This window comes from Camelus bactrianus, chromosome 5 (assembly GCF_048773025.1).
Source record: "Camelus bactrianus isolate YW-2024 breed Bactrian camel chromosome 5, ASM4877302v1, whole genome shotgun sequence".
NCBI lineage: Eukaryota > Metazoa > Chordata > Mammalia > Artiodactyla > Camelidae > Camelus > Camelus bactrianus.
The window spans coordinates 88,242,064-88,264,644 of NC_133543.1; the positions used below are offsets into that span (position 1 = coordinate 88,242,064).

Below are 22,581 nucleotides of genomic sequence, written 5' to 3' on the forward strand. Positions count from 1 at the left end.
CCTTATATGGTGAAGGCAGTTCCTAGGAGGGGGGGTGGGGACAAAGGTCGCTCTCCTCCCGCCAGCTTGCCACAACTCCCTGAGATCTCCCAGGTGGCAGCTGCCTCCCCCAGACAGGTAAGGCAACACCGCGGTGACACATGGGGACCATAGGTGGTGGGAGAGGACAGGACAGGGTCCCCTGCTTCTTGCTGGCAGCCTGGAGCCTCCTGCAGCTCCTTGGAGCGGGGTGAGGGAGAAGCTTGGCACGCTGGAGAGTCTGGAAAGGGCGGGAGCCCTGTGTGGGTTCCTGGGCCTCCGAGGGAAGGCAGTGCAGGCTCCACCCAACCCCCCAGACGACTGCCCTTTCAGACCCCCACCCGCCACCAGACCCCACCCTGACTGCCCTGGACTGAGGAAACCCTGCAGACTTGGAACTTCTAGATTTAAAACCCACCAGTCGTGGGCAAACTGGGACTAGTTAGTCACCCTGACCTCACTCTCCTTCTTGCCCTCAGCCCCTACCGTCTCTTTGCCCATTTCTTCTTCATCTGAACTGGGTCCTTTCTCCGTGTCTCCATTCCCCTGACACTCCTGGGATCTCAGGGCTCTCAGCTCCTGGATCCTAGGGTGTGAGCAGCAGCCATCAGGAGTTGGATGGACAAAGGCAGAGGCGGGGGACAGGGGCTGGTCCATGCTCAGCCACTCTAGTGTGCACCAGTGCCCCCCTCCAGCAGGACTGGTCCCCTCAGCCTCACCAGGCACTGTGGCCTCATTCAGGGGCAATGTGGGTGTGGCTAGGGGAGGGGGGAGCCAAGTCCAGACTTGGGTCTTAGGACATACCGACCACCCACTTCCCAGGAAGCCTGTTTAGGCCTTCTCAGGTCGGGGAGAGGCAGAGTCTGCAGGCTAAGGGGCTGGGGCGTGTCCACGACCCCTGCTCTCATGGACCTGGGGAACAGGAAGGTGTCCTTTGTTTCGGGACTGCCACATCCTGGGCCCGCTCAGAACGGCATGACTGGGGACTGAGCAGTGACAGCACCCAGGGATCTCTGGAGCCTGAAATCTGAGGACAACAAGGCAGTGGTTAAGAAAAGAAAGATGGGACCTGGGGACAGTGTGAGCCCTAACTTCCTCAAGGGCCCCCAAGAAGGTTCATCCCTTTTATTCTGTAGTTCAGTTTTCCAGCTTCAAGAATATTTATTAAGCACGTCCTGAGTGCTAGGGGTTGGGGGCTACACAGACAAAAATGCCTAGGTCCTTGACCTCAGAGACCTCAGACTTACAAATCCTTTAATCACCATGTGGGCAGGGGGCCAACAGGGCCATCTGTCCAGTATGCCTTGGGCCCCCTGAGGAGGGGTCCTTAGAGTAGCTTGAGCATTCTGAGATGGTCTCCCGGAAGAAATGAGACCTAAATTGAGTCAAGAAGACCATGTGAGTGTTAGTCCAAAGGAGAAAGGTGGGGAGGGCATTGGAAATGAAAATGAAAGGACAAGGGAGGAGGGTGAGAAGCAGCATGTCTGGGGGGGCTAGGGCCAGTGAGCAGTTTGGTGGTACTAGAAGCAGAGAGAGGTGGGGGTGTGGTGGGGACAGAATGGAGAGGCATTCAGGTGGACAGAAGGGCCCGAGAGGAGGGGTCCAGGGTGTTGCACAGTTGGCTGACTTTGGGGTCTAGGGGTGATGGTGCCCTTTCTCGAGATGGGACAGAGAAGAATGGGGACCAGGAGTGAGGGGGGAGCCGGTTAATTCAGGTTGAGAGAGAAGACATCACATATCCAAGCCCAGGGCTGTACTGTCAGCAGTGGGGACAGTATGGGACCCAAATTCCTCCCAGCAGTTCAGGGGAAGACCCACCAGGGGCCGGGGCAGAGGCTTCCACTCTGACCAACATCGATGGGGTAGGAGCTGTTGGTGGGTATCCATGGGGACACCCTTGGAATATGACTCTACCTCTCAGGACTGACCTCCCCAGGGTCTCCTTGCCCACCACCTTCCCTGTTCATGCTGCTGGAGGTCCCAAATCCTGACTTGTCTTTAGGTAGGGGGAGCACCAGCTTTTCCAAGCCCCTGCTCCCCTGAATCTTCAATGCTTGGATGGACAAGAAGGGCCTCATCTTATCTACCCTCTATTTCTCTTGTTGCTCCCTCCCAGACTCAGATCTTATACCAGGTGGGACTTTAGAGACCACCTAGTCACCTGCTCACCTCATAGATGAAGAAATGGGGCCTATATTTGTACCACCAGTGAGGGTCAGTCTGTCTTGGTGAAAAGAGGCTGTAGACAAAGGTAGTGATTGAAATAAAAAAGAAAATATTTTCCTCCTTTGTACCCAAATCATTTCTACTAAACCGGGAGTTTTGGGAGCCCTGGGGTCTCTGTGGGTTGAGAAATAGCTCATGGAACAGGCCTTGGCCTATAGGGGCATCAGACAGGACCCAGGCACAAAGGGCTCCTACAAGCACGGCGCTGCGATTGGCAGGTGGCTCTGATATGCTGGAGAGGTCACTAATGAGAGGCTGGGCAGGGAGATCTTGCCCCTAAATTCCAGAATGCCAGGGAGAGGGAGTTTACCTGTAGTTAAAGGCCATGTCATTGTTCCAAGAGTTGACTCAGAGTCAAGGTGCAAAGAGAGATTAGATAGAGTCCAGCTGTCAGTGCACAGAGGTGGGGACTGCATGACCTATCATTCATTATTCATGGGTTCAAGGAGCATTTGTGGAGGGGGCCTCTCTGCTGGGCTGGGCGGTAGGCTTGGTGGGGAATGGCATGGCCTTCAGCCTGGTAAATGGGGCAGGAAACCAGGGACCAGAATAACTGGGGACAAATGGCTCTCTTCTCTAGCTCATCAGAGCTGCTGGAGAGTTTTGAAAGCACCTATGCCCTGCCTCCCAAAAGACAAAATATAAAGTATTCAAGCCCGGGCCCCACCCTGACCTAATTAAACCAGAATCCCTGGGGAAATGGCTCCAGCAGCTGAGCATCAGAGCATCGGTATTGTTTGAAAGCTCCCTAGGTGATTCTGATGAGCAGTTGGAGTGGAGAACACAGCTACAAGTCAAACAGAAATAGCCATAGAAGATACCATAAAAGAAACCTGGGGAGAGGAGGTTTCTTCCAGCTCAGTGGGTGGAGGGTGGTTCACTATGGAACGATTCACTCATTCATTCATTCACTCATCTATCCATCCATCCACTCAATCACTTTCACCCACACACCCACCCAACCACCCAACTACCCACCCATTCCTCCATCTACCTATCCACTCACATCCATCCTTCCATCCACCCATCCATTCATCCATCCATCCACTCACGCACCAGCTTAGCAAAGTGCTAACAGTGTTAGATGCTGGGGATTCAGTACTGAATAAACAATACAGCCCTGCCTGGTGGGGTCCACAACTTGTGGGCCACCAGAACAGTGGTTGAGGGGTGTTTGTGGGTAGCAAGAAACAGGCAACTACTGCATATACTTTTTAAAACTGTGGCAAAATACACATAAGATTTACCATCTTAACCACTTTAAAGGGTACGATTCAGTGGCATTGAATACATTTACAATGTCATTCAAGGGAGCACAACTATCTAGTTACAGAATTTTTTTACCTCCCCATATGGAAACTCCATACCCACTAGGAGTCACTCCATATTTCCTCCTCCCCCCTCCCAACCTCCCCCAGCTGCCAATAACCATTAATTGCTTGCTATCTCTATGGATTTTCCTGTTCTGGATATTTCATATAAATACAGTCATACAGTGTGGTCCTTTGTGTCTGGCTTCTTGCACTCAGCATAATGTATTTCAGGTTCATCCACGTTGTAGCATGTCTCATGCTTCATTCCTTTTTATGGCTAAATACTATTCCATTGTGTGGATCCTTTCATTGATCCATTCATCTGTTGATGGACATCTGGGTTGTTTCCACCTTTTGGCTATTGTGAATAGAGCTGCTATGAGCTTCATGTACAAGTTTTTGTTTGAACACCTGCTTTTTTCAATTCTTCTGGGTGCTTGCATTTTCATCCTTATTTATTCTTTGCTTCCTTTTTTTTTTTGAACTCTGTGTGATATATATTTTTTAATCAAGCATGGCTTTGATCAAAAACTTTCAGGAAGAAAAATTGTTTGGGGCTAGATCAAGAAGGGCCTAGTGCCAGAATGCCAGGTTAAGAGGTGGTGGCTTTTTTCAGTTGGTGGTAGACAGTCAGGGTAGGTTTTTGAACAAGACAGTGACAAAATCAGAGCTTGGATGGGAAGATGGAGGCTGGGCCCCTTGTCAGTCAGGGCTCAGGTTGAGAAGCCTCCCCACTGTCCCTGAGCCCTGGCCTCCTGGCACTGTTGGGAGCTCTCCAGGGCTGGGCTGGAAAAGCAGCTCCTGAAACCCAGGGCGCATCCAGCTCCTCTTCTTGCTACCACATCGCTTCTCCCCTAGGCTTATCCGCCATGACCAAACTGAGCGCCCAGGTCAAAGGCTCCCTCAACACCAACACGCCCGGAGTGCAGATATGGAGGATTGAGGTAAGGACCTGCCTGGGCATGAGGCTGGCTCTGTTGGCCTGGGATGGACCAAGGGAAGGAAGAGCCCTGGGATTACTCGACTGTCTTCCATCCTGCCCTGCTGGCCTGTGAGCCCCTAGTGCCTGCCCCCAAGTCCCCCCCCACCCCAGGCATTGGCCAAGTCTTCCTGCTCCTCTTCCTCTTCCCCCATCACATCCATTCTCCCTGTTGGTTTTCTCATGCCCTGCTCTTCCTGGCTCTTCACTTCTCCCAACTCTCCCTTTGGTTAAGGGAGGCAAGGAGGCTGGGGGTCCTGGGTGGTTGACCCCTCTGACCTCCCTTTTCTCCCCAGTCCATGCAGATGGTGCCTGTTCCTTCTAGCACCTTCGGCAGTTTCTTCGATGGTGACTGCTACGTAGTCCTGGCTGTGAGTAGGGGATGAGCTAGGGAGGGAACTGAGCACAGAGCAAAGCTCACGGTAGCATCAGGGAGGACACTTGAGGCTGGGGGCAATGGGGACTGCTGGCCTAGCTTCACCCCAAGACAGCATTCACTGGGTGTGCCCGGGTGCCCAGCCCAGTGGTAGCTCCACAGGGTCAGAGATGTAAGAGGCTCTCTCTGCCCTTGGGCCACTGAGCTCCCAGCTGGGGCAACTATCTGCAGATTTACAGTCTTGGGGGATCTTCTGAGCTGGTGGGATGTCACCCTACATTGAGTCCATGTTCCCAAAATCCATAATCAGCTTCATGTTACCTTCTTGGTTTCTTCCACATCTTGTGTAATTAATATATTTGTATTTCTTCCTTATATTAATTTTTATTTATATTAATATTAATAAAAGTTAAATCAATTTATTAAAAACATAACTCGATATCATTATCACAAGTGGAAAGCAGTGTCCTGTGTCACAAACAGAAAGTAGCTGCAGTACTTCCCTAGTCATTTCATAGATATATTTGGTTGTATACCCACTAATCACCTCCCAGACCGCTGATGTTATATGCACATCACTTTGGGAAACGCTGCCAACATCCAACCAAATTATTTCCAAGACAAGATGAGCAAGGCCCTCGGGGGGAGAGCCACTTGCCCCATGTCTCAGAGAGTCTGTGCCAGAGCTGGGGCCATGACTCGGGACTCCTGACCACCAGTCCTGTGAGCTTTCCCTGTGCCAAGTTCCCCTGTGGCCCAGGCCCTGCATGTGTGGGAGACCATGCAAAGCAGGGAGGTGGGGAGAGGCTATGGGAGCCCAGGGCCTCGGGTACACCAGCCATGCCCTCTCCCTAGATCCACAAGACGGGCAGCAACCTGTCCTATGACATTCACTACTGGATCGGGCAGGCCTCGTCCCAGGATGAGCAAGGGGCAGCTGCTATCTACACCACGCAGATGGACGACTTTCTGAAGGGCCGGGCCGTCCAGCATCGCGAGGTCCAGGGCAATGAGAGCGAGACATTCCGAGGCTACTTCAAGAAGGGCATTATGTACGGAGGGGCATGCTGCAGGCAGGGGGTTGGGAGGAGGACCCAGGGCTGGGGAGGGAGCCTGAGGCTGTAGGGGGAGCCATGAGGGTAATTTTTGTTCACATTTCCCCTTCCCCACCCCATTTCTGCTGCTGCCCAGCCCTTGGTCTTCATCCCTCTAAGCGTGTCTTTGGCTGCCCCAGAGGCCATTCTGCAATTCTGTAACTCTGCGTACTATGAATTTTTGTAAGTCAACACCTATTTGAATGTCCGGGAGAGCTCAGCACCAAAGGAGGCATCATATCAAGTCTCTCCTCTGACCAATCGGCATACGACTGCTCCTTCTTTCTCTATAGAGGCCTTTCACATGAAAAGCTCAGATTTCCAGCTTTTCTTGAAAAGTCTGAAGTTCTGGCCTCCATGCTTTTCCTGTGGAAACACATGGTCAGGAGCTAAGTAGCCACTGACCTATAGGATAGGCTAGGAGCTCTCCAGTTAGCCACAGTCCTCACCCTCCCTTTTGTCTTGCTCTCCTTGTTTCTACACTCACAGCAGCAACCACTTCTTTGGGTTTGAGCTGGCACCGCACCTCGCTTAGTCTGCCTGGGCTGCCATAACAAAATACAAAAAATATAAAAACCAAAAAATAGACTGGTTAGCTTAAACAACAGAAATTAATTTTCCCACAGTTCTGGAGGTTAGGAAGTCCAAGACCAATGTGTCAGCTGATTTGGTTGCTGGTGAGGGCTTTCTGTCTGGCTTGCAGACAGCCACCCTCTCACTGTGTCCTTATATGGTGAAGAATGAGCAACCTCTCTGGTGTTACTTCTTCTAAGGGTGCTAATCCCATTATGAGGGTCCCACCCTCATGACCTCATCTATGCCTTATCTAAATCTATTACCTTCCAAAAGCCCCAACTCCAAATACTATCACACGGAAGGGTAGGGCTTCAACGTATAAGTTTGGGAGGGTCACAATTCAGTCCATAGCATCTCCCTTCTTTCCTTTGCTTCAGTCCCCTGTCCTCAGAGTCCTGTCCTGTTCATGCACCCATCTTTGCCAGCCTCTCAGCAGGGCAGAGACTAGGGTGAGGTGAGTGAGGTATGTAGGGTGCAAACTCCAAGGAGGTACTCACTGCAGGGTCATGCAAATAGAGGCAATAGACTGACCTTGCACTTGCATGGCCCTGAGAGTGAGTGCCTCCTTGGAGTCTGTGCCCAAAGTGCCTCATGCACGTCCCAAGTTCCAGCCCTCGCCTTCAGATGGCCTCCATGGCAGCCAGGTAACCAGGAGATGGGAAGATGGGGACCTGTCACACCTCTCAGTCCACTTCCTTGAGTCAGCTCACCTCTCTTCATAGGATCCAGAAAGGGGGTGTGGCTTCCGGCTTGAAGCAAGTGGAGACCAACTCCTATGATATCCAGCGGCTGCTACACGTCAAGGGCAAAAGGAACGTGGTGGCTGGAGAGGTGGGCATTAGCCAGGGCCCTGGGGCACGGCTTCCTGTCCCTCTTCCCAGCCTGGGTGGCAGGTAGAGACTGAGGAGGGGTGAGGGGCAGGGAAGGGGTGGGGAAGGGATGATGGGTGAAGGATGGGGTCTGAGCCGCCTCCATGGCATCTCAGGTGGAGATGTCCTGGAAGAGTTTCAATCGTGGCGATGTTTTCCTCCTGGACCTTGGAAAGCTTATCATCCAGTGGAATGGCCCAGAGAGTAACCGCATGGAGAGACTCAAGGTAAATCTGCCCAACCACCACCCCTACCCCCGAGCCCCAACCTGCCCCCATCTGCTCCTGCACTCAGCACCCGACCTCCCCACCAGTGAAACTTGCCAGACTTCTGCCTCACCCCAACCAGCCTCTATGTCCCCAGGCGTCTCTCTCCTGACTGTGTGGGCGGTGTGTTTGAAGGTGGCTCTGTGTCTCCATTTGTATGGGGAGAGGTATGCATGGCGGAGCTGACTTGTGTGTGTCCAGCGGCTAATCCACTAAGGTGTAATGAGTCCCTGCTGTGCAGCAGACACAGTGCCAAGCGCTGGCAATCTAGCAGTGAATGAAAAGGGCAGAGCTCTGCCCTGGTTCTGGCCTCCAGCTGGCCATCCAGTGTGGGGGAAAGACATGAAGGGAATAATGGAGGAGTGAGGGGTGGGGAGTTTGGCACTGGGGGTTCTGAGGGTTCTAAGAAGGTTCTGGGAGGAGGTGGGGTGGGGAGGAGAACGCCCCAAGGCAGGAGAGAAGTGGCTGGCAGGGGACCTTCCAGCTCAGCTGGAGCACGAGATGGGGACTTCAGGGAGCTTGGAGAGGGGCGAGGCAGAAATCAAAGGTGGTACTTGAGTGGCCGTGGGGATGGATGGAATCCCATTTCCTGAGACAGAAAGGTCAGGAAGGGGAAAATCAAGAGTTGGGTTTTGGACATCTTAAAATGGGGTTATCGTGGAAGTTGGGTGAATAAGATGAGAGCAGAGAGCTGGGCTGGAGACAGAAACATGGGCCTGAGCTGTCTGCAGAAGCCTTGAGACTGGATGAGATGGCCTGGGAGGGAGTGGAGAGAGAAGGAGCCTGGGGTGAAAAGGCCAGTAATAAACAGTAAGCCAGGATCTATGTGTATGAGGACATGAGACAATATACTCTGGGTGTGTGTGTGTGTGTGTGTGTGTGTGTGTGTGTGTGTGTGCACGTGCACAGCTTTAGGGCAGAGACTTAGGACTGTGATCTTCAGGGCTCACTTCTTATCCAAAGCTGCCAAGTAAAATCACAAATTTCAAACAATGTCAAAAGCCAAGGCCCAGTAAGTACCACCTAGACCCACCCCCCCACCCATGAGGAAACCTGCTCTTCCTGTGGGCTTTCATCAGGTTTCCTCACGGGCACCTTAGAAGCCTGGTCCCCCCTCGAAAGGGATGCACAGGTGGGGAGAGTACAGCTCCAGTGGTAGAGCGCATATCATGCAGGAGGTCCTGGGTTCAATCCCCAGTGTCTCCATTAAAAAAATTATTAAATAAATAAACCTAATTACTTCCTCCCCTCCGAAAAATAAAAAAACAAAAAGGAAACGCAGGGCAGGCCCCTGCCCCTTGGGGCTGCTGTGAGGGACTGGGCTCTCCTGGTGTCCCCTGTTCCCCGCCCCCACTTCAGCCTTCATGGGCCATGGGCCTCCCTGCAGGGCATGACCCTGGCCAAGGAGATTCGCGACCAGGAGCGGGGTGGGCGCACCTACGTGGGCGTGGTGGACGGGGAGAATGAGAAGGCAACGCCACAGCTGATGGAGATCATGAACTACGTGCTGGGCCAGCGGAGGGAGCTGAAGGCCGCCGTGCCAGACACCGTGGTGGAACCAGCGCTCAAGGCTGCCCTCAAGTTGTACCAGTGAGTGCGCAGCCGGATGCCTTTCTCCTGGCTCTGGGGATGGAGGACTTCCTGGGGGAGGATGCCCCAGTGAAGGGTGGGGACCATGTCATCTATGCCGCGCCTTTGTCCCACAGCGTGTCTGACTCAGAGGGGAAGGTGGTGGTTAGAGAAGTTGCCACGCGGCCACTCACACAAGACCTGCTGAGTCACGAGGTGAGAGGGTCTGAGGCTCACCAGTGCCAACTCCCACCACACCACCCCTGCACTCTGATCACCCTCCCCCAAGTAGGACTAGCGCCAGGGCTTGTGGCAGGTGCGGGAGGGAAGGCAACTTTTTGTGCAGCTCCCCCAGCTCAGCACGACCAGCACCCTCAGGCTGTCACTCTGCATCTTTCTCTTCCACCTCTAGGACTGTTACATCCTGGACCAGGGGGGCCTGAAAATCTACGTGTGGAGGGGAAAGAATGCCAATGCCCAGGAGAAGAAGGAAGCCATGAGCCAGGCACTGGTAGGCCTGGAGGAGGAGAGGGCAGCAGGGTCAGACCAGGCAGAGGCTAGGGAAGGCTCAGGGCTCCAACCAGCTCGGGAAGATCTGAGGGTCTACTGTAGCCATCTTGAAGGTTTTCTGCACCCTGGGGAGCCAACTACTGGGCAACCTGGGGGCTTCCTCGGGATGTGGGCTCCCACCTTGAGCTTGGCACAGAAAAGGGAGGGAGAAAATGGAGGCTGGCTTTTTTATGAGAGGGTATTGGGTCAGCATGGGGCCGAGGCCAAGTTTGAGTTTGGGGTCATTGTAGGAGCTGGAGTCAGTAACCCTAACTGGCTTGGGGCTGGCATTGGATTGGGGGTTGGTTCAAGGTTAGAGATGGGGGCTAGGGTCAAGTTTGGGTCAGATTTGGCCTTGGAGTGGGGGTTAGATTCAGGGTTGAGGTCAGAGGTAGATTTGAGGTGGTGTCAGGTTTGGAGTCCAGTTTGACCTTGGGGGTGGAGGTCAGAGCAGGGTTGGGTTTGGGGTTAGCATTGGGACTGAAGTTGGGTTCAGGTTTGGGCTTGGGAAGGGGGTAGGTTTGTGGCTGGGTCTGGTTGGGGTTGGAGCCAGGCTTTGGCTTGCACTGGGGAGGGGCACCTGGGGAAGGGACACAGCCTCAGCCACCCTCTTCTCTTCCCAGAACTTTATCAAAGCAAAGCAGTACCCACCGAGCACACAGGTGGAGGTGCAAAATGATGGAGCTGAGTCAGCCGTTTTTCAGCAGCTCTTCCAGAAGTGGACAGTGCCCAACCGAACCTCAGGCCTGGGCAAAACGCACACCGTGGGCTCCGTGGGTGAGGGCTCGCCCGAGGCAGGGCAGGGCTGGGAGCCGGGAGTGGGGCCAGGAGAGCACTGACCTGCCTTCCTGCTTTCTGCCGTCCTCCCTGGACATGCCTCTTCCATGTGCACTTTTACCCTGGCTCTGGGCTCTCCAGGTGGGGTGGGGACATGAGGGGACATGGATAAACTCAAGAGTTGTCACAAAAAGGGAGCTGAGACCGACCTGCCTTTCATTTGGAATGATGTGGGGTCTCCCTGGAAACCAAACAGCTTCAGTCTCTCACCAGACAGTATTTGCTGGGGGTGAGCTCCTAGCCAGGTACCTGGGGGAAGAGAAAAGGATTGTCCCTCCCCTGGCTCCTCTGGGAGGCCCTGGCGAAGCACTAGTCTTAGGGGCAGGGAGATACAGTTCTATGTTATGACTCTGCCGCCCTCTAGCTGTGTGACCTTGGGCAAGCTACTGAATCTCTCTAGCCTCGGCTTCCTCATTTGTAAAATGGGTCTAAGAAGAGTAGCTCCTACTCAGGGCTGTTGTGAGAACCTGGGGGAACTCAGCTGGTGATATGTGATGTCACGATTCCCCCTAACTCCAGCCAAGGTGGAGCAGGTGAAGTTCGATGCCACATCCATGCACATGCAGCCTCAGGTGGCTGCCCAGCAGAAGATGGTGGACGACGGGAGTGGGGAGGTGCAGGTATGGTGAGGAGAGGGAGCCCCAGGCTGGGTGGGTTATCTGAGCCTTCCTGGACCTCACACTAGCCGGCTACCCACCCCAGGTGTGGCGCATCGAGGACCTAGAGCTGGTGCCTGTGGAGTCTAAGTGGCTAGGCCACTTCTATGGCGGAGACTGCTACTTGCTGCTCTACACCTACCTCATCGGCGAGAAGCAGCACTACCTGCTCTACATCTGGCAGGTCAGGCCCCACCTGACCCTGTCCAGAGTGCAGCCAGCTTCCACTCCACTATACCCCTGCCAAGTGGCTGTTGCCCTTGAATTGAATACCTCCAGTGATGGGGAGCTCACCCCCTTTCCATCCTGGGACTGTTTTGGCTATGAGGTCCCACTGACACTGAGTACCCACTCCCAACCCTTCTATTTTGGTTCTCCAAGTCTCCCTTCCAACTTTCGTGGCCTCCTGCACATTCTCTTCATCTGCTCTGACTGTGGGTTTCTGTGCCTAGATGTGAGGGAGCAGGGAGGTGCTTGGGTGCTGGGGGTGAGTGGTGTGGTAGCCGTGGTGTTTCCTCGAGAAGGTGCAGTAAGGGGGAGAGGAGGAGTAGCGTCAAGGCTGGCGCTGCAGGTGGGTCAGGAGTGGGCTGGAGCTGTGAAAAGATTAGGTGTGGGGCTGGGATCAGCAGTGAGGTCTGAGTCAGCTGGGGATTTTAACTGTGTCCGGGGTGGAGTTTGGTAAGGAAGGCAGTGGGCTTGGGGCCGGTCAGAATCGAGGCTGGCCCCATCCCATCCCTTCTGTCCTGCTCATCCCCAGGGCAGCCAGGCCAGCCAGGATGAAATTGCAGCCTCGGCCTATCAAGCAGTCATCCTGGATGAGAAGTACAACAATGAACCGGTCCAGATCCGGGTCCCGATGGGCAAGGAGCCGCCTCACCTCATGTCCATCTTCAAGGGACGCATGGTGGTCTACCAGGTGTGGCTGCTGGACTGAGGTCTGGCAATACCAGCAACTGAGGCAGGGTGGGTGTCCAGGAGACGGGGAAGAGGGTGTGGAGTGGGGAAAGCTTGTTCTTCATAGAAGAGGACTGTCTGAGGCTCCATCACCAATGTGGAACTGGTAATAGAAACAACTATTCAGTGTTTTTAAAAATATGTTTAATAAACTCTTAGCATGTGCGAGCACCGCTTCTTTCTACACCCCAACTCCTTAGATCCTCTACATGAAAAAAGAAGTTATTTTGGTTTAGATTTGCCTGATGGACCTGTCCAAACTGCACTGGTGCCTTCTGACATAATGAAATAGCCAGAGCCTGCATTCCTTTAAGCAATAATCTATTTATTGAGCACTTTCTGAGTACACCGCTCTCTGCAAAGCACCAAGGGCAAGAAGAATGCCGTGCTAATGCTGTCTACCATCTTGTTGGGAGAACAGTGAGCCGACAGCCCCAGGCACCATGTGGTTAAATGCCAGAAATTAAAGTTGCCTTCCAAGGGGAGCATGACTACAGTAATCTGCAAACAGGCATAGAGTCCACGGTGGAAGGGGGTTTGGAGGATGTCTTGATATTGGGGTCAGAGTTGAAGAGCTCAGCAGAGGTGAAATGAGGGCCAGTGATGCAGGGGCCACAGAAGGGATGAAGGCACAGAGGAAGCGTCCCTTGGGAAACAGTGAGAAAGAAGCCTGGCCACATTCAGTGGAGGCTTTGGAGAGAGGTGAAAGCGAGTCTGGAAAGGCAGTTTTCACCTTCATCACAGGGAGCTCACTGAAAGTAGGGAGCCGCTGAAGTTTTTCAGCAGGGGAGTGCCGCAACCAAAGCAATGTTTTGGAAGGACTAGTCTGGTGATGATGTATCAGAGGACCAGCAGGGGCAGCAGACCTGCCCCAACATCCCTTGCCCCTCCTATTCCCCATCATCTTTACTCATTTACTTCCGCTTCTCTCTCCCTGCAGGGGGGCACCTCCCGGGCTAACAATCTGGAGCCCATACCAACCACACGGCTGTTCCAAGTCCGGGGAACCAGTGCCAACAACACCAAGGCCTTTGAGGTCCCAGCCTGGGCAGCCTCCCTCAACTCCAATGACATCTTCATCCTCAAGACCCAGTCCTGCTGCTACCTGTGGTGTGGGAAGGTGTGTGCAGGGTCCAACAGCCTCCTCTTCCCCACATGGGTCTTGGGGGTCCCCAAGCCTCAAAATAGGTCCCACTCGCTAGTTTCCCAGCTATATCTAGCCCCGCCTCTCTCCTCCGCGGCTCTGGGTCTGGCCATCCTTAGATTTTCTGCTCTGTGTCTGAGTAGGTCTCTCTCATTCTGTTTGTCTCTGGCCACCCCTGCCTGTCCCAGTGTTGGTCTGTCTTTGTGTCTTGGGCTCTCTCCCACTCTCCCTGTGACTCTCACTACCTTCCCATTTATCTCTGACATGAGGACTCTCAGTCTCTTAGAGGCCTTCTCCTGCCAGGTGGGGAGAGTGCAGACTCTCCTGTCTCCTCTGCCATCCTTTGGAGTGTCCTCATCCAAGGACAGAGGAGAGGTTGGGAGAACTATCCCCATGTGGGCGGTGTGTGGGGCACCCTGTTCCAGGAGAGCCTCCCAGACCCTGGAGCTCTGGGCCAGTGAATGTGGTGGAAGGGTGGGGGAGGCGTGGCACTCAAGATGTTCTCCCCCAGCACAGCTGCCCCCTCTTTTCCCAGGGCTGTAGTGGGGACGAACGGGAGATGGCCAAGATGGTTGCTGACACCATCTCCCGGACCGAGAAGCAAGTGGTGGTGGAAGGGCAGGAGCCGGCCAACTTCTGGATGGCCCTGGGCGGGAAGGCCCCCTATGCCAGCACCAAGAGGTAACCACTAGCTCCCTCTACCTCCAGCTCACCTTCTGAGGCTGGAGAACCTCCCAGCACCTCAACCCCCATTGGCCAGAGCCTGCAGCAGGCGTGGATTGAGGATCATGTGTGCCAGGCCCTGAGGGCTGTAAGAAGAGTAAGGGGCAACTCATGCCCTGGGAGCCTCTTGGGCACAGGGGCTGTGTCTGTGAGGCTTACCTGGGGCCTGGAGGGGGCATTTCCCTGCAAAGGTAGTTCACAGCCAGAGGAGGCAGCTCAAGGAAAGGGGCTATAAGTCTGCCCTCTGGGAAGAAGATGCCAGAGTCCCATCTGCCCCTGTCCTGCCACACTGCCACAGGACCCTGATGCTGAGGAGCACAAGCTGTAAACCCTCTTTTTCTAAAGAAGGTCCGTGATCCACTATTCCCCAGTTCAGAAGCAAAAGGGCATGTACTACAGTAGCAGCAGGAGGGATAGAGGGAAGATACCAGAAAGAACTTCCTAACAGGACAATAGAAGAGCCAGTGGAATGCATGTGGGAATTTCTTAGTGGGAATTTCTCCCTTGGGGGCACTCCTGGACTCTTGGGAGATGGGGGTACCTTTTGTATAATCAGAATAAAGAGCATTTTCCTAGGAGGCAGGCTTTCCACATCAGAGTCCCTCTGAGTTCTGTGTTCTTGATTCTTCTTTTCCCCAACCTTCTTCCTGCCAACACGATCTTCTTTCTACCTTGCAGACTGCAGGAGGAAACCCTGGTCATCTCTCCCCGGCTCTTTGAATGTTCCAACCAGACTGGGCGCTTCCTGGCCACAGAAATCCCTGACTTCAATCAGGATGACTTGGAAGAGGATGATGTGTTCCTGTTAGACGTCTGGGACCAGGTAGGATTGAGGCGTGAGGACCTCCCTTCCCACCACCTCAATCCTCAGGGCCAAGAAATAGTGGCTTCAGGGATAGGTAACATTTGACATTGTCTTGGCTGCTGTACACGTTCTCTCTGGGAGTGGTGTTATGAACCAGAAGCCTAAGAAAGAAGAAGGCAGGTAGAGGGGAATATGCCCAGAGGGGCTGCAGGGCAGAATGTATTCTTCTCCCAAAGTCCACTTTATTTCATGTGACAGAGGAGTGTTTTTGAGGGTCTTTGGCTCTGGAGAGGCTGGGAGTCACACATCTGCAGAATATCTAAGTAGAGGGCATTTGTCCAACCTCCTCAATTCGCAGATGCAAAGTCAAGGCCAGATGAGACTTGCCCAAGGTCAGGGTCCACTGCTGGCCAGTGAGTCTGGGTGAGCCGAGGGAGGACAGGAAGAACTGACCAAGCTCTGGGATGCTCCACAGGTCTTTTTCTGGGTGGGAAAGTATGCCAATGAGAATGAGAAGAAAAATGCAGCCACCACGGTGCAGGAGTACCTCAAGACTCACCCCAGCGGCCGGGACCCCGAGACCCCCATCATTGTGGTGAAGCAAGGACATGAGCCCCCCATCTTCACGGGCTGGTTCCTGGCTTGGGATCCCTTCAAATGGAGTGTAAGTGGCCCCAGCCCACCTGGTCCTGCCAGCCTGACACATCCTTCTCTAGGCAGCTCTTTCATGGCACACCCAGAGGCAGGGGGGACTCCTAGGCTTTCCTGTTCGTTGTGACAGATGACCTGTGATATATCTGTAAAAGCATTTGAGGGGACTTAGAATAGAAAGTAAGGCTGTGGGGAGAGTAATAGCTCAGTGGTAGAGTGCATGCTTAACATGCACGAGGTCCTGGGTTAAACAATATTAAAGATTCAATTTCTTACCAGCCATGTGTGGCTAGTGGCAACCATATTGGAAAGCACAGAAAAAGAACATTTCCATCATCATCGCAGAAACCTCTATAGGATGACATTGGTAGGTCCTCACACCAGATGAAAGGAAACATGTCAGTTCTTTAAGGACCCGACAGATGTCTCCTGGCACTAAATTCTAGGCAAAATGGGTCCTATGTGTGATCCTTACCTGAGGGACAGTGAATCAGAGTTCGACAGGATTCTCCTAAACTGGCCTCGGATAGAAGCAGACGGCAGGTCCTCAAAATGGAACCTGTGGAGGTTTTCTGCAGGAGGAAGGCTAAGGTAGGATGCATGTTTGCCTGGTGGCTTTGGGTACACTAAACTGGCACAACAGATGAGATTAGGGAACCAGAGAGCTTAGACTGATTTCCTCAAATGCATTAAAAAAAACATCCAGTGTTTGATGAGCTGAGGTCCGTCTTGATGACGGATTCAAACAAATCTCAAAGCTGCACATCTAGATGCCAGAGCTTCTCCAGTCCAGGTCAGGGTCCCAAGTCAACAACTCTGGCAGGCCTTCCCCCACCTCATGTCTGTGCTGGCTTCTCTCTCAGACTCATTCACTCACTCACTCACTCACTCATTCATTCATTCAGTTTTTCATTCATTCGGCAGAACTGGAACTCACGATGTGCCATGCTTGCTGCCAGGCTTTGGGGATGTCGAAATGGGGCTCCCCATGGAGCCAGTGTCCCCTCTACTCCCTTCACTCCTCTGCAGCAGTGTCCCCTCCAGGGTCTGAGAGGAGCCCCCCAGTTCTTTAGGACCCCTGGGTCCCTCAGAGCCTACACAGTGTGGGCAGGGTTCCCAAGGTTGCGTGTGGCTGCTTGTACCCTGGGGGTGGGAAAAGTTCATACTGCTCTCCATCCCTGTGTTGGGCTGAGCCAGGCAAATAGTCCCCTGCCGCAGCCTGTTACCCGTCAGCTCCTCATGCTCATTCTCACCATCCAACCTCCTTTATCAGGAGCATCCTCCAGCCTCCCCCTGAGTTCCCTCTTCCCCTTCTCACCTCGGAGCCCTAGGCCAGCCTTGTTTCAATGCCTGAAGGAAAATGATCTTTGTCTCTTCTGCTGAGACCCAGATCTAATTCATTACTTGAACTTTATATGCAGAACACCAAATCCTACGAGGACCTGAAGGCAGAGCTCGAAAACTCTGGGGACTGGAGCCAGATCGCTGCTGTGAGTACAGGGCAGGTGGCTGGGCTCTGCGGTGGCCACTGATGATGGGCAGACACCTGGGAGCTGAGAAATCTCTGGAGAAGATGCCAGGGTCTCTGCTTTCCTTTCCACCGTTTCCTCCCACTTCTCGTACAAGTTCTTGCTGTTTAACTTCAAGGCCTCTAGCTGTTTTGTCTCCTCCACTCCCTAGTGAAATGGTTCCCATTATCATGCACCAGAATCTGGGTGATGGGGAGCTGGGACTGGGTGGAGGGCTTATTAAAATGCAGATTCCAAGGTCCCACTCCCCAAAATTCTGGTTTATAGAATTGAATTGAGACCCAGTAATATGTATGTTTTTAACAAAGGGCCCAGGTACTTTGATGCAGTTAGTCCATGGACTTCACTTGGAGAAATAATGATTCCTCTACTATCATCACCCTGGAGATCCCTTCTCCAGGTGGAATAACCTTCTTCGAGCTTTCAGTTAGTTCTTAAAACTATATTCAGCCTGCAGTCTTAGGATGTGGAAATATGAAATCAAAGACGTTCACAGGCTTACAGGGGAAACAAGACCAAGTAGACTCTGCAGAAGTGTGTCCAGAACATGAGAGCAATTTTCCAAGCACAGCGGGGTTATTAGCAGAATAACACGTATGCTCCTCGGCCCCACCCACAGGCTGGGAACCCGGTGGTGCTCAATAAACCCTCCTTGGTCACTAATGATGCAGGCAGGAAAGCATAGATAGGTCAAGGCTAAGGGAGTTTACAGATGACAGTTTCACAGCAGATAAGACAAAGAGGGTCAGAAATGTCCAAGGTAGACCTCAAATCTCTGGGGTAGCCATGGAGAAGTTCTTAAGTCATAGAACAAAATAGTCATCTTACACCAACCAGCTTTGTTTGGATACGGATCACGAAACTTTAGCTCATAGGTCCAGCCCAGCGTGCCTGGTTCTTATGAGGAGTAGTGTGTATGTGGACAGGTGGAAGGTAGCGATCATGGAAATTTTCTTGAAGGACAACCCCTAGGGTCAATTTTGACTTCAGAGAAAAAGGCAGCCTGGGAGACAGCCACAGATCAGCTAAAGTAACAGTGTTTTTCTTCTCTTCCCTAGGAGATCACAAACCCTAAACTGGACGTTTTCAAGGCTAACAGCAACCTCATTTCTGGGCCTCTACCCATCTTTCCCCTGGAGCAGCTGGTGAACAAGCCTGCGGAGGAGCTTCCTGAGGGTGTGGATCCCAGCAGGAAGGAGGTAGGTCAGACTCCAGAAGGAGGATGACCTTGACTTAGAGATTTCCTCTGAAAGGTGAACAGGAATTATTCAGGCAGAGTGGGTTGCTCTTGGAGAGGGGAACAGAATACACAAAGCTCAGAAGTAAGTAGGGAAAAAGCACAGCGTGGGTGAAACAGTAAGGTGGCCAGAGTGGTTGGGGTGTGTGGACCTGGGGAGGGGCAGCTGGTTGGGGGGAAGGGGCTGGGCTGCGCAGAGCCTTCTACACCAGGCTAGGGATGGTGCTGTCTATTCTAAAAGAGGAGGGGGGCCATTGTGGGTGAAGCAGGGAAGTAGAAGTCAGGTTTATACTCTTAAAAGATCACTCTAGCTGCTCAGTGAAGAATGGACTGGAAGGTGGCAAAAGCAGCAGCCACAGTTCAGGCTGAGAGGTAGATGGGATTCTAGACTAGGTGGTGGCAGGGGAGGTGGAGGGAAGGAGATGGTTTAGAGAAATATTCAGGAGGTAAAATCAATGACACTTGGTAATGAGTAGATAAAGGGCGTGAGAGGGGAAAATTGTGTAATTTTCTGAGATAAAAAATCCTGCTCAGACTGAGCTTAGAGGGGGACAATCATCAGTGGCAGCTGTGTTGTTTGAGGCACCCAGGAGACATCCAGGTTGAAATACATGTTTGGTGGGCAGGCAATTCAGAGGAGCACAGGGAGGAGACTGATCGGCACAGGGAGTATTGGTTGCCACAGCTGCTGTCTGTGTGGACCACTTAGGGGAGAGAGTTGGACAAGAAGGGCTTGTTGAAAACACATTTTTCATATTCATTCCCACTTCATGAAGATCCAAAATAGATTGCAAATCTAGCTTGAGAGGGTATTGAGAGAAAACTTACTGTGTATAATAAACTATAAAGAAGTCTTACAAATGAATTAAGGAATCTACAGAAAGATGCCTAATTTCTCCAGGAACATATGTCTGTTAGGGGTTTGGGCCCAATATATGCATAAATGTATTGTTTTCAGAACATTTGCATTCTTCCCTTCACCCTGGAGACCTCTTTCATGCATTCTCTCCCAGATCGGCCCATCTGTGTCCTCACTGTAATATTGGGATGATCCCAATATATTATTTTGTAACATTACAAATATTATCTGCGCAGCCCCTGGTGCATAGAAAGTGCTCTGTAAGTGTAAGCTGTTATTATCATTGCCTGTTCTACACCTAAAAACTCAGATCCAGCGAGGGGAAGTGACTTGCCCAATGTGATATAACTAGTGAGAACCAGGTCTTCTGAGTCCCACTGTTACTATCATACCACATAGCCCAGAAAAAAGTATTTCTAAAGGGGAGGGGCAGCCAATATTATTGAACCAGGTGATTGAAAGGAGGCTAAACAGATCGCTGATTTTGAATGAATGAACAGAATCAAGACAACCTCACCATGGTAGAAGCAGTCTAAAAATTCTTAGATTCTTTTTTAAAAATCAGTTGTCATTGATTTTTTTTTTTTTAATCATGGGAGTATTTTGCATCCTTGCAGAAGAGCTGGATATTCCATGTTGAGTGCAGAGTGGAAGAGGACTTCAGATCTCTTTGGCTACTGTAAACTCAGAAGGGTAGCCAATGACAGTGAACAGTGGAGTGGTGGGTCTGGCTGCAGGCAGTAGCAAGATAATCTTAAGTGTTTGAGTACCAATGAGTAAACCACAGAGAGGCGGATGTGGGCATGGGTGAGGCCAGTAATCAGCTGGCAGGACTGCAGGGTTCAAGAGCAGGACCAGTGGAAAGATACAAGTCCACTGGGATGGGCAGTCCTTGCTATCTAGCCCAGGGGTCATAGTCCAGAAGTTTCAACCAAACTGCAGAGCCAGCCTGGCTGGGCCAGAGAGGACACCTGAGACACTTGCAGACTGAGGATACAGTAGCCACAGCGGCGAGAGACCTTTTTCCAAAACAAGGCGCTCCACTGCCCTGCCTGGGAGAGTGAGGGCGGCTCCTAGGAGCCTTGAGCAAAGAATGCCCAGAGGCAGGAGGCAAATGATGACAGGTTTGAGAACTGGGGCATCAGACCCACCTGAGCTTGAAATCCATCTACAGATGTTTACCAAGAAGCTGTTCGGTTCAGGGTTCTCTGCAGGAGTCAAAAAAAAAAAAAAAAAATTCCCCAGAGCATCCTTACATAGCAGAGCAGCCCAAGATTGAAAAGAAACCAGCTGCTCTCACCGGGATCCCGCCCTCTCCTGGTGCCTGGGGGAGCAGAGATGGAGGCTGGGAGATGCTGTTTGATGACAACTTTAATTTGGGGTTCTTACCTGAGTGTGCCTTGAGGATACCTGGCTTGCTCTGAACAGTTTCAGTATCATATCATGGTAGAGCTGGGAGCAGAGGTCATTTCAGTCTTATGGCTGAAGAGACCCAAGACCTAGAAAGGTAACTCCCAGTCATGATTTCCAAGCCAAGAGGGAAAAGTTAGAACTGTGCTGTGTAATCTTCTAGATCATTCATAGGATGGGAGAAGCCAGTGCAAGTCATTTATCCAAATATTTTGTTTTCCACTCAAGATGGCTAGGCAAAATGTGGCTCTGAATCGTTCTGTGGCTTTCCCAGGTTCTCCTCTTAGAACCTTGCCCCTCACCTCACTTGCACCTCTGCTGCCACCTGCCACCATCTCTCAGCAAAACCTTCTCCTACAAAATAATGGCTGATACATTCACAGTGGAATATAAAAGCCTGATGACGTTTAACATGTTACCTTTTAACCAGGAACAAACCCAGAAACCAAGACGGACAAAGATATCTATTATGGTAAAACTATACCATATAATGGTCACCTGTGAGCACAGTAGTATATATACTTTGTAGGTCTGGGAGGGAAAGACGACAAAAGGCCTTTACAGGATTCCTGAAATCACTCAGGGAAGAGGGTCACTGTGGTACAGTGGAAAATGTGTTGGGATCAGATGACCTCACTTTCTTGAGCTTTAGCTTCATCACCTGAAAATGGGACTGTTCAAATCTGTCTCGGTGTCTTTGTTAGTGTTACAGTAGCGTGTGTAAGTTAGACTGCTTACTCTGTCCTTTAGGGCTGGGGCAGGCCCTGCTCTCTTTGTGGTCAGGGTGCTAACTTGATCCAAAGCAGGGTAGGGCCCAGGAGGGCAAGCGCCTCCAGAGGAGAGGGTGACAGGCTCTTGCTCAAAGAGCTGTGTGTCTCCTATAACAACTTAGTCTTATACATTCAGACTTGGGCAGCCTCCTTCTAGGGTTCACCTGCTTATTCTAGGCATCTCCTAGCTATCTATTCACTGTCTGATAAGATAGATGAACAAGATACCTTGTTTCCAAGGCCCTTTTATATGTAAAATTATTTTCATCCCTATAAAAGCAATTTCTCCCAAGCTTATAGAGAAGAAAACTAAGACCTGGAAATGGAAGCAACTCCTTAATCAAGACAAGTCAGGTGTCCTCATTCTTATTTCAGGGCTAGTGTGAAACTGACCCTGTTCAAAAGAAAAGCAGCTCAGTCTACCTCGTGTTGTCACTGTCCTTTTCATTATGTTCCAAATTCAGGGATCAAATCTCTTGGACTTCAAAATGCTACTCCTGCCCCCTTCCCATCCCTTTCCTGGCTCTCACAACATTGCCTGTTTTTGCTCTTCATTTGATTTCTGTACCACACCTATATGACTCATCAAAGCAAACTCTGGCAAGAATGTGACCTTTGCCTGCTGGCCCCTGCCCTCTTCTAGGTGCACCTGTCCGTTGAGGATTTCACCAAGGCCTTGGGGATGACTCCTGCTGCCTTCTCTGCCCTGCCTCGATGGAAGCAACAAAACCTCAAGAAAGAAAAAGGACTGTTTTAAGAAGCAAAAGTAGCTGGAAAGCAGTACCCTATCCTGCTTGCAGAGCTTCATTTTATTTACTGGTATCGGTCCTGTACTAATTGAAGTGAAATTTTACAGTTGAACCTGTGTGCAGCAGTCTGTGGCAATGACACTTTTATTTAGTAAACTGCCTGTTCCTTCAGAAACAGGATGCCTCCAAAAGGAGCTTGTGGTCCCAGTTTCAGCTCTCAAGAAGGTGGTTGCATTGTTTCTATCCTAGCATGTCACATTACTTTTTAACCATCTTGTTCTAGAGCTTCCCCTTAAAAGCAGCCAAATACTCAACAGAACGTTAGTTCTTAAGAGCCTTCCATGGGCTTTTATCATGACTCATCTTTAATTACAGTGGGTGGGCTGAAGCATTTTGCAGGTTTACATCTTTCCCAGAGTAAT

At 51.7% G+C, this 22,581-nt stretch overlaps 1 protein-coding gene across 1 annotated transcript; it reads left to right on the top strand.

Annotated features, from left to right (window-relative positions):
* Window positions 1-45: 45 nt before the first annotated feature.
* Window positions 46-22,271, top strand: VIL1 (villin 1). The gene is made up of 20 exons (XM_010948769.3): window positions 46-117; window positions 4,416-4,501; window positions 4,833-4,907; window positions 5,768-5,964; window positions 7,305-7,413; window positions 7,568-7,678; window positions 9,105-9,307; window positions 9,424-9,502; window positions 9,699-9,797; window positions 10,459-10,612; window positions 11,192-11,292; window positions 11,375-11,512; window positions 12,086-12,244; window positions 13,223-13,402; window positions 13,962-14,107; window positions 14,828-14,972; window positions 15,430-15,618; window positions 17,027-17,095; window positions 18,193-18,333; window positions 22,054-22,271. Exons 2-20 carry the CDS (start codon window positions 4,427-4,429, stop codon window positions 22,165-22,167), a joined length of 2,484 nt encoding a protein of 827 aa, XP_010947071.1. The 5' UTR covers window positions 46-117; window positions 4,416-4,426; the 3' UTR covers window positions 22,168-22,271.
* Window positions 22,272-22,581: the final 310 nt, after the last annotated feature.

What these genes read in the sequence shown, in the direction of transcription:
- VIL1 (XM_010948769.3), top strand. Translation starts at nt 4,427, where the DNA reads ATGACCAAACTGAGCGCCCAGGTCAAAGGCTCCCTCAACACCAACACG. An exon ending in ACTGCTACGTAGTCCTGGCT is followed by an intron (nt 4,908 to 5,767) that starts GTGAGTAGGGGA and finishes CCCTCTCCCTAG; the next exon opens with ATCCACAAGACGGGCAGCAA. An exon ending in ACCGCATGGAGAGACTCAAG is followed by an intron (nt 7,679 to 9,104) that starts GTAAATCTGCCC and finishes GCCTCCCTGCAG; the next exon opens with GGCATGACCCTGGCCAAGGA.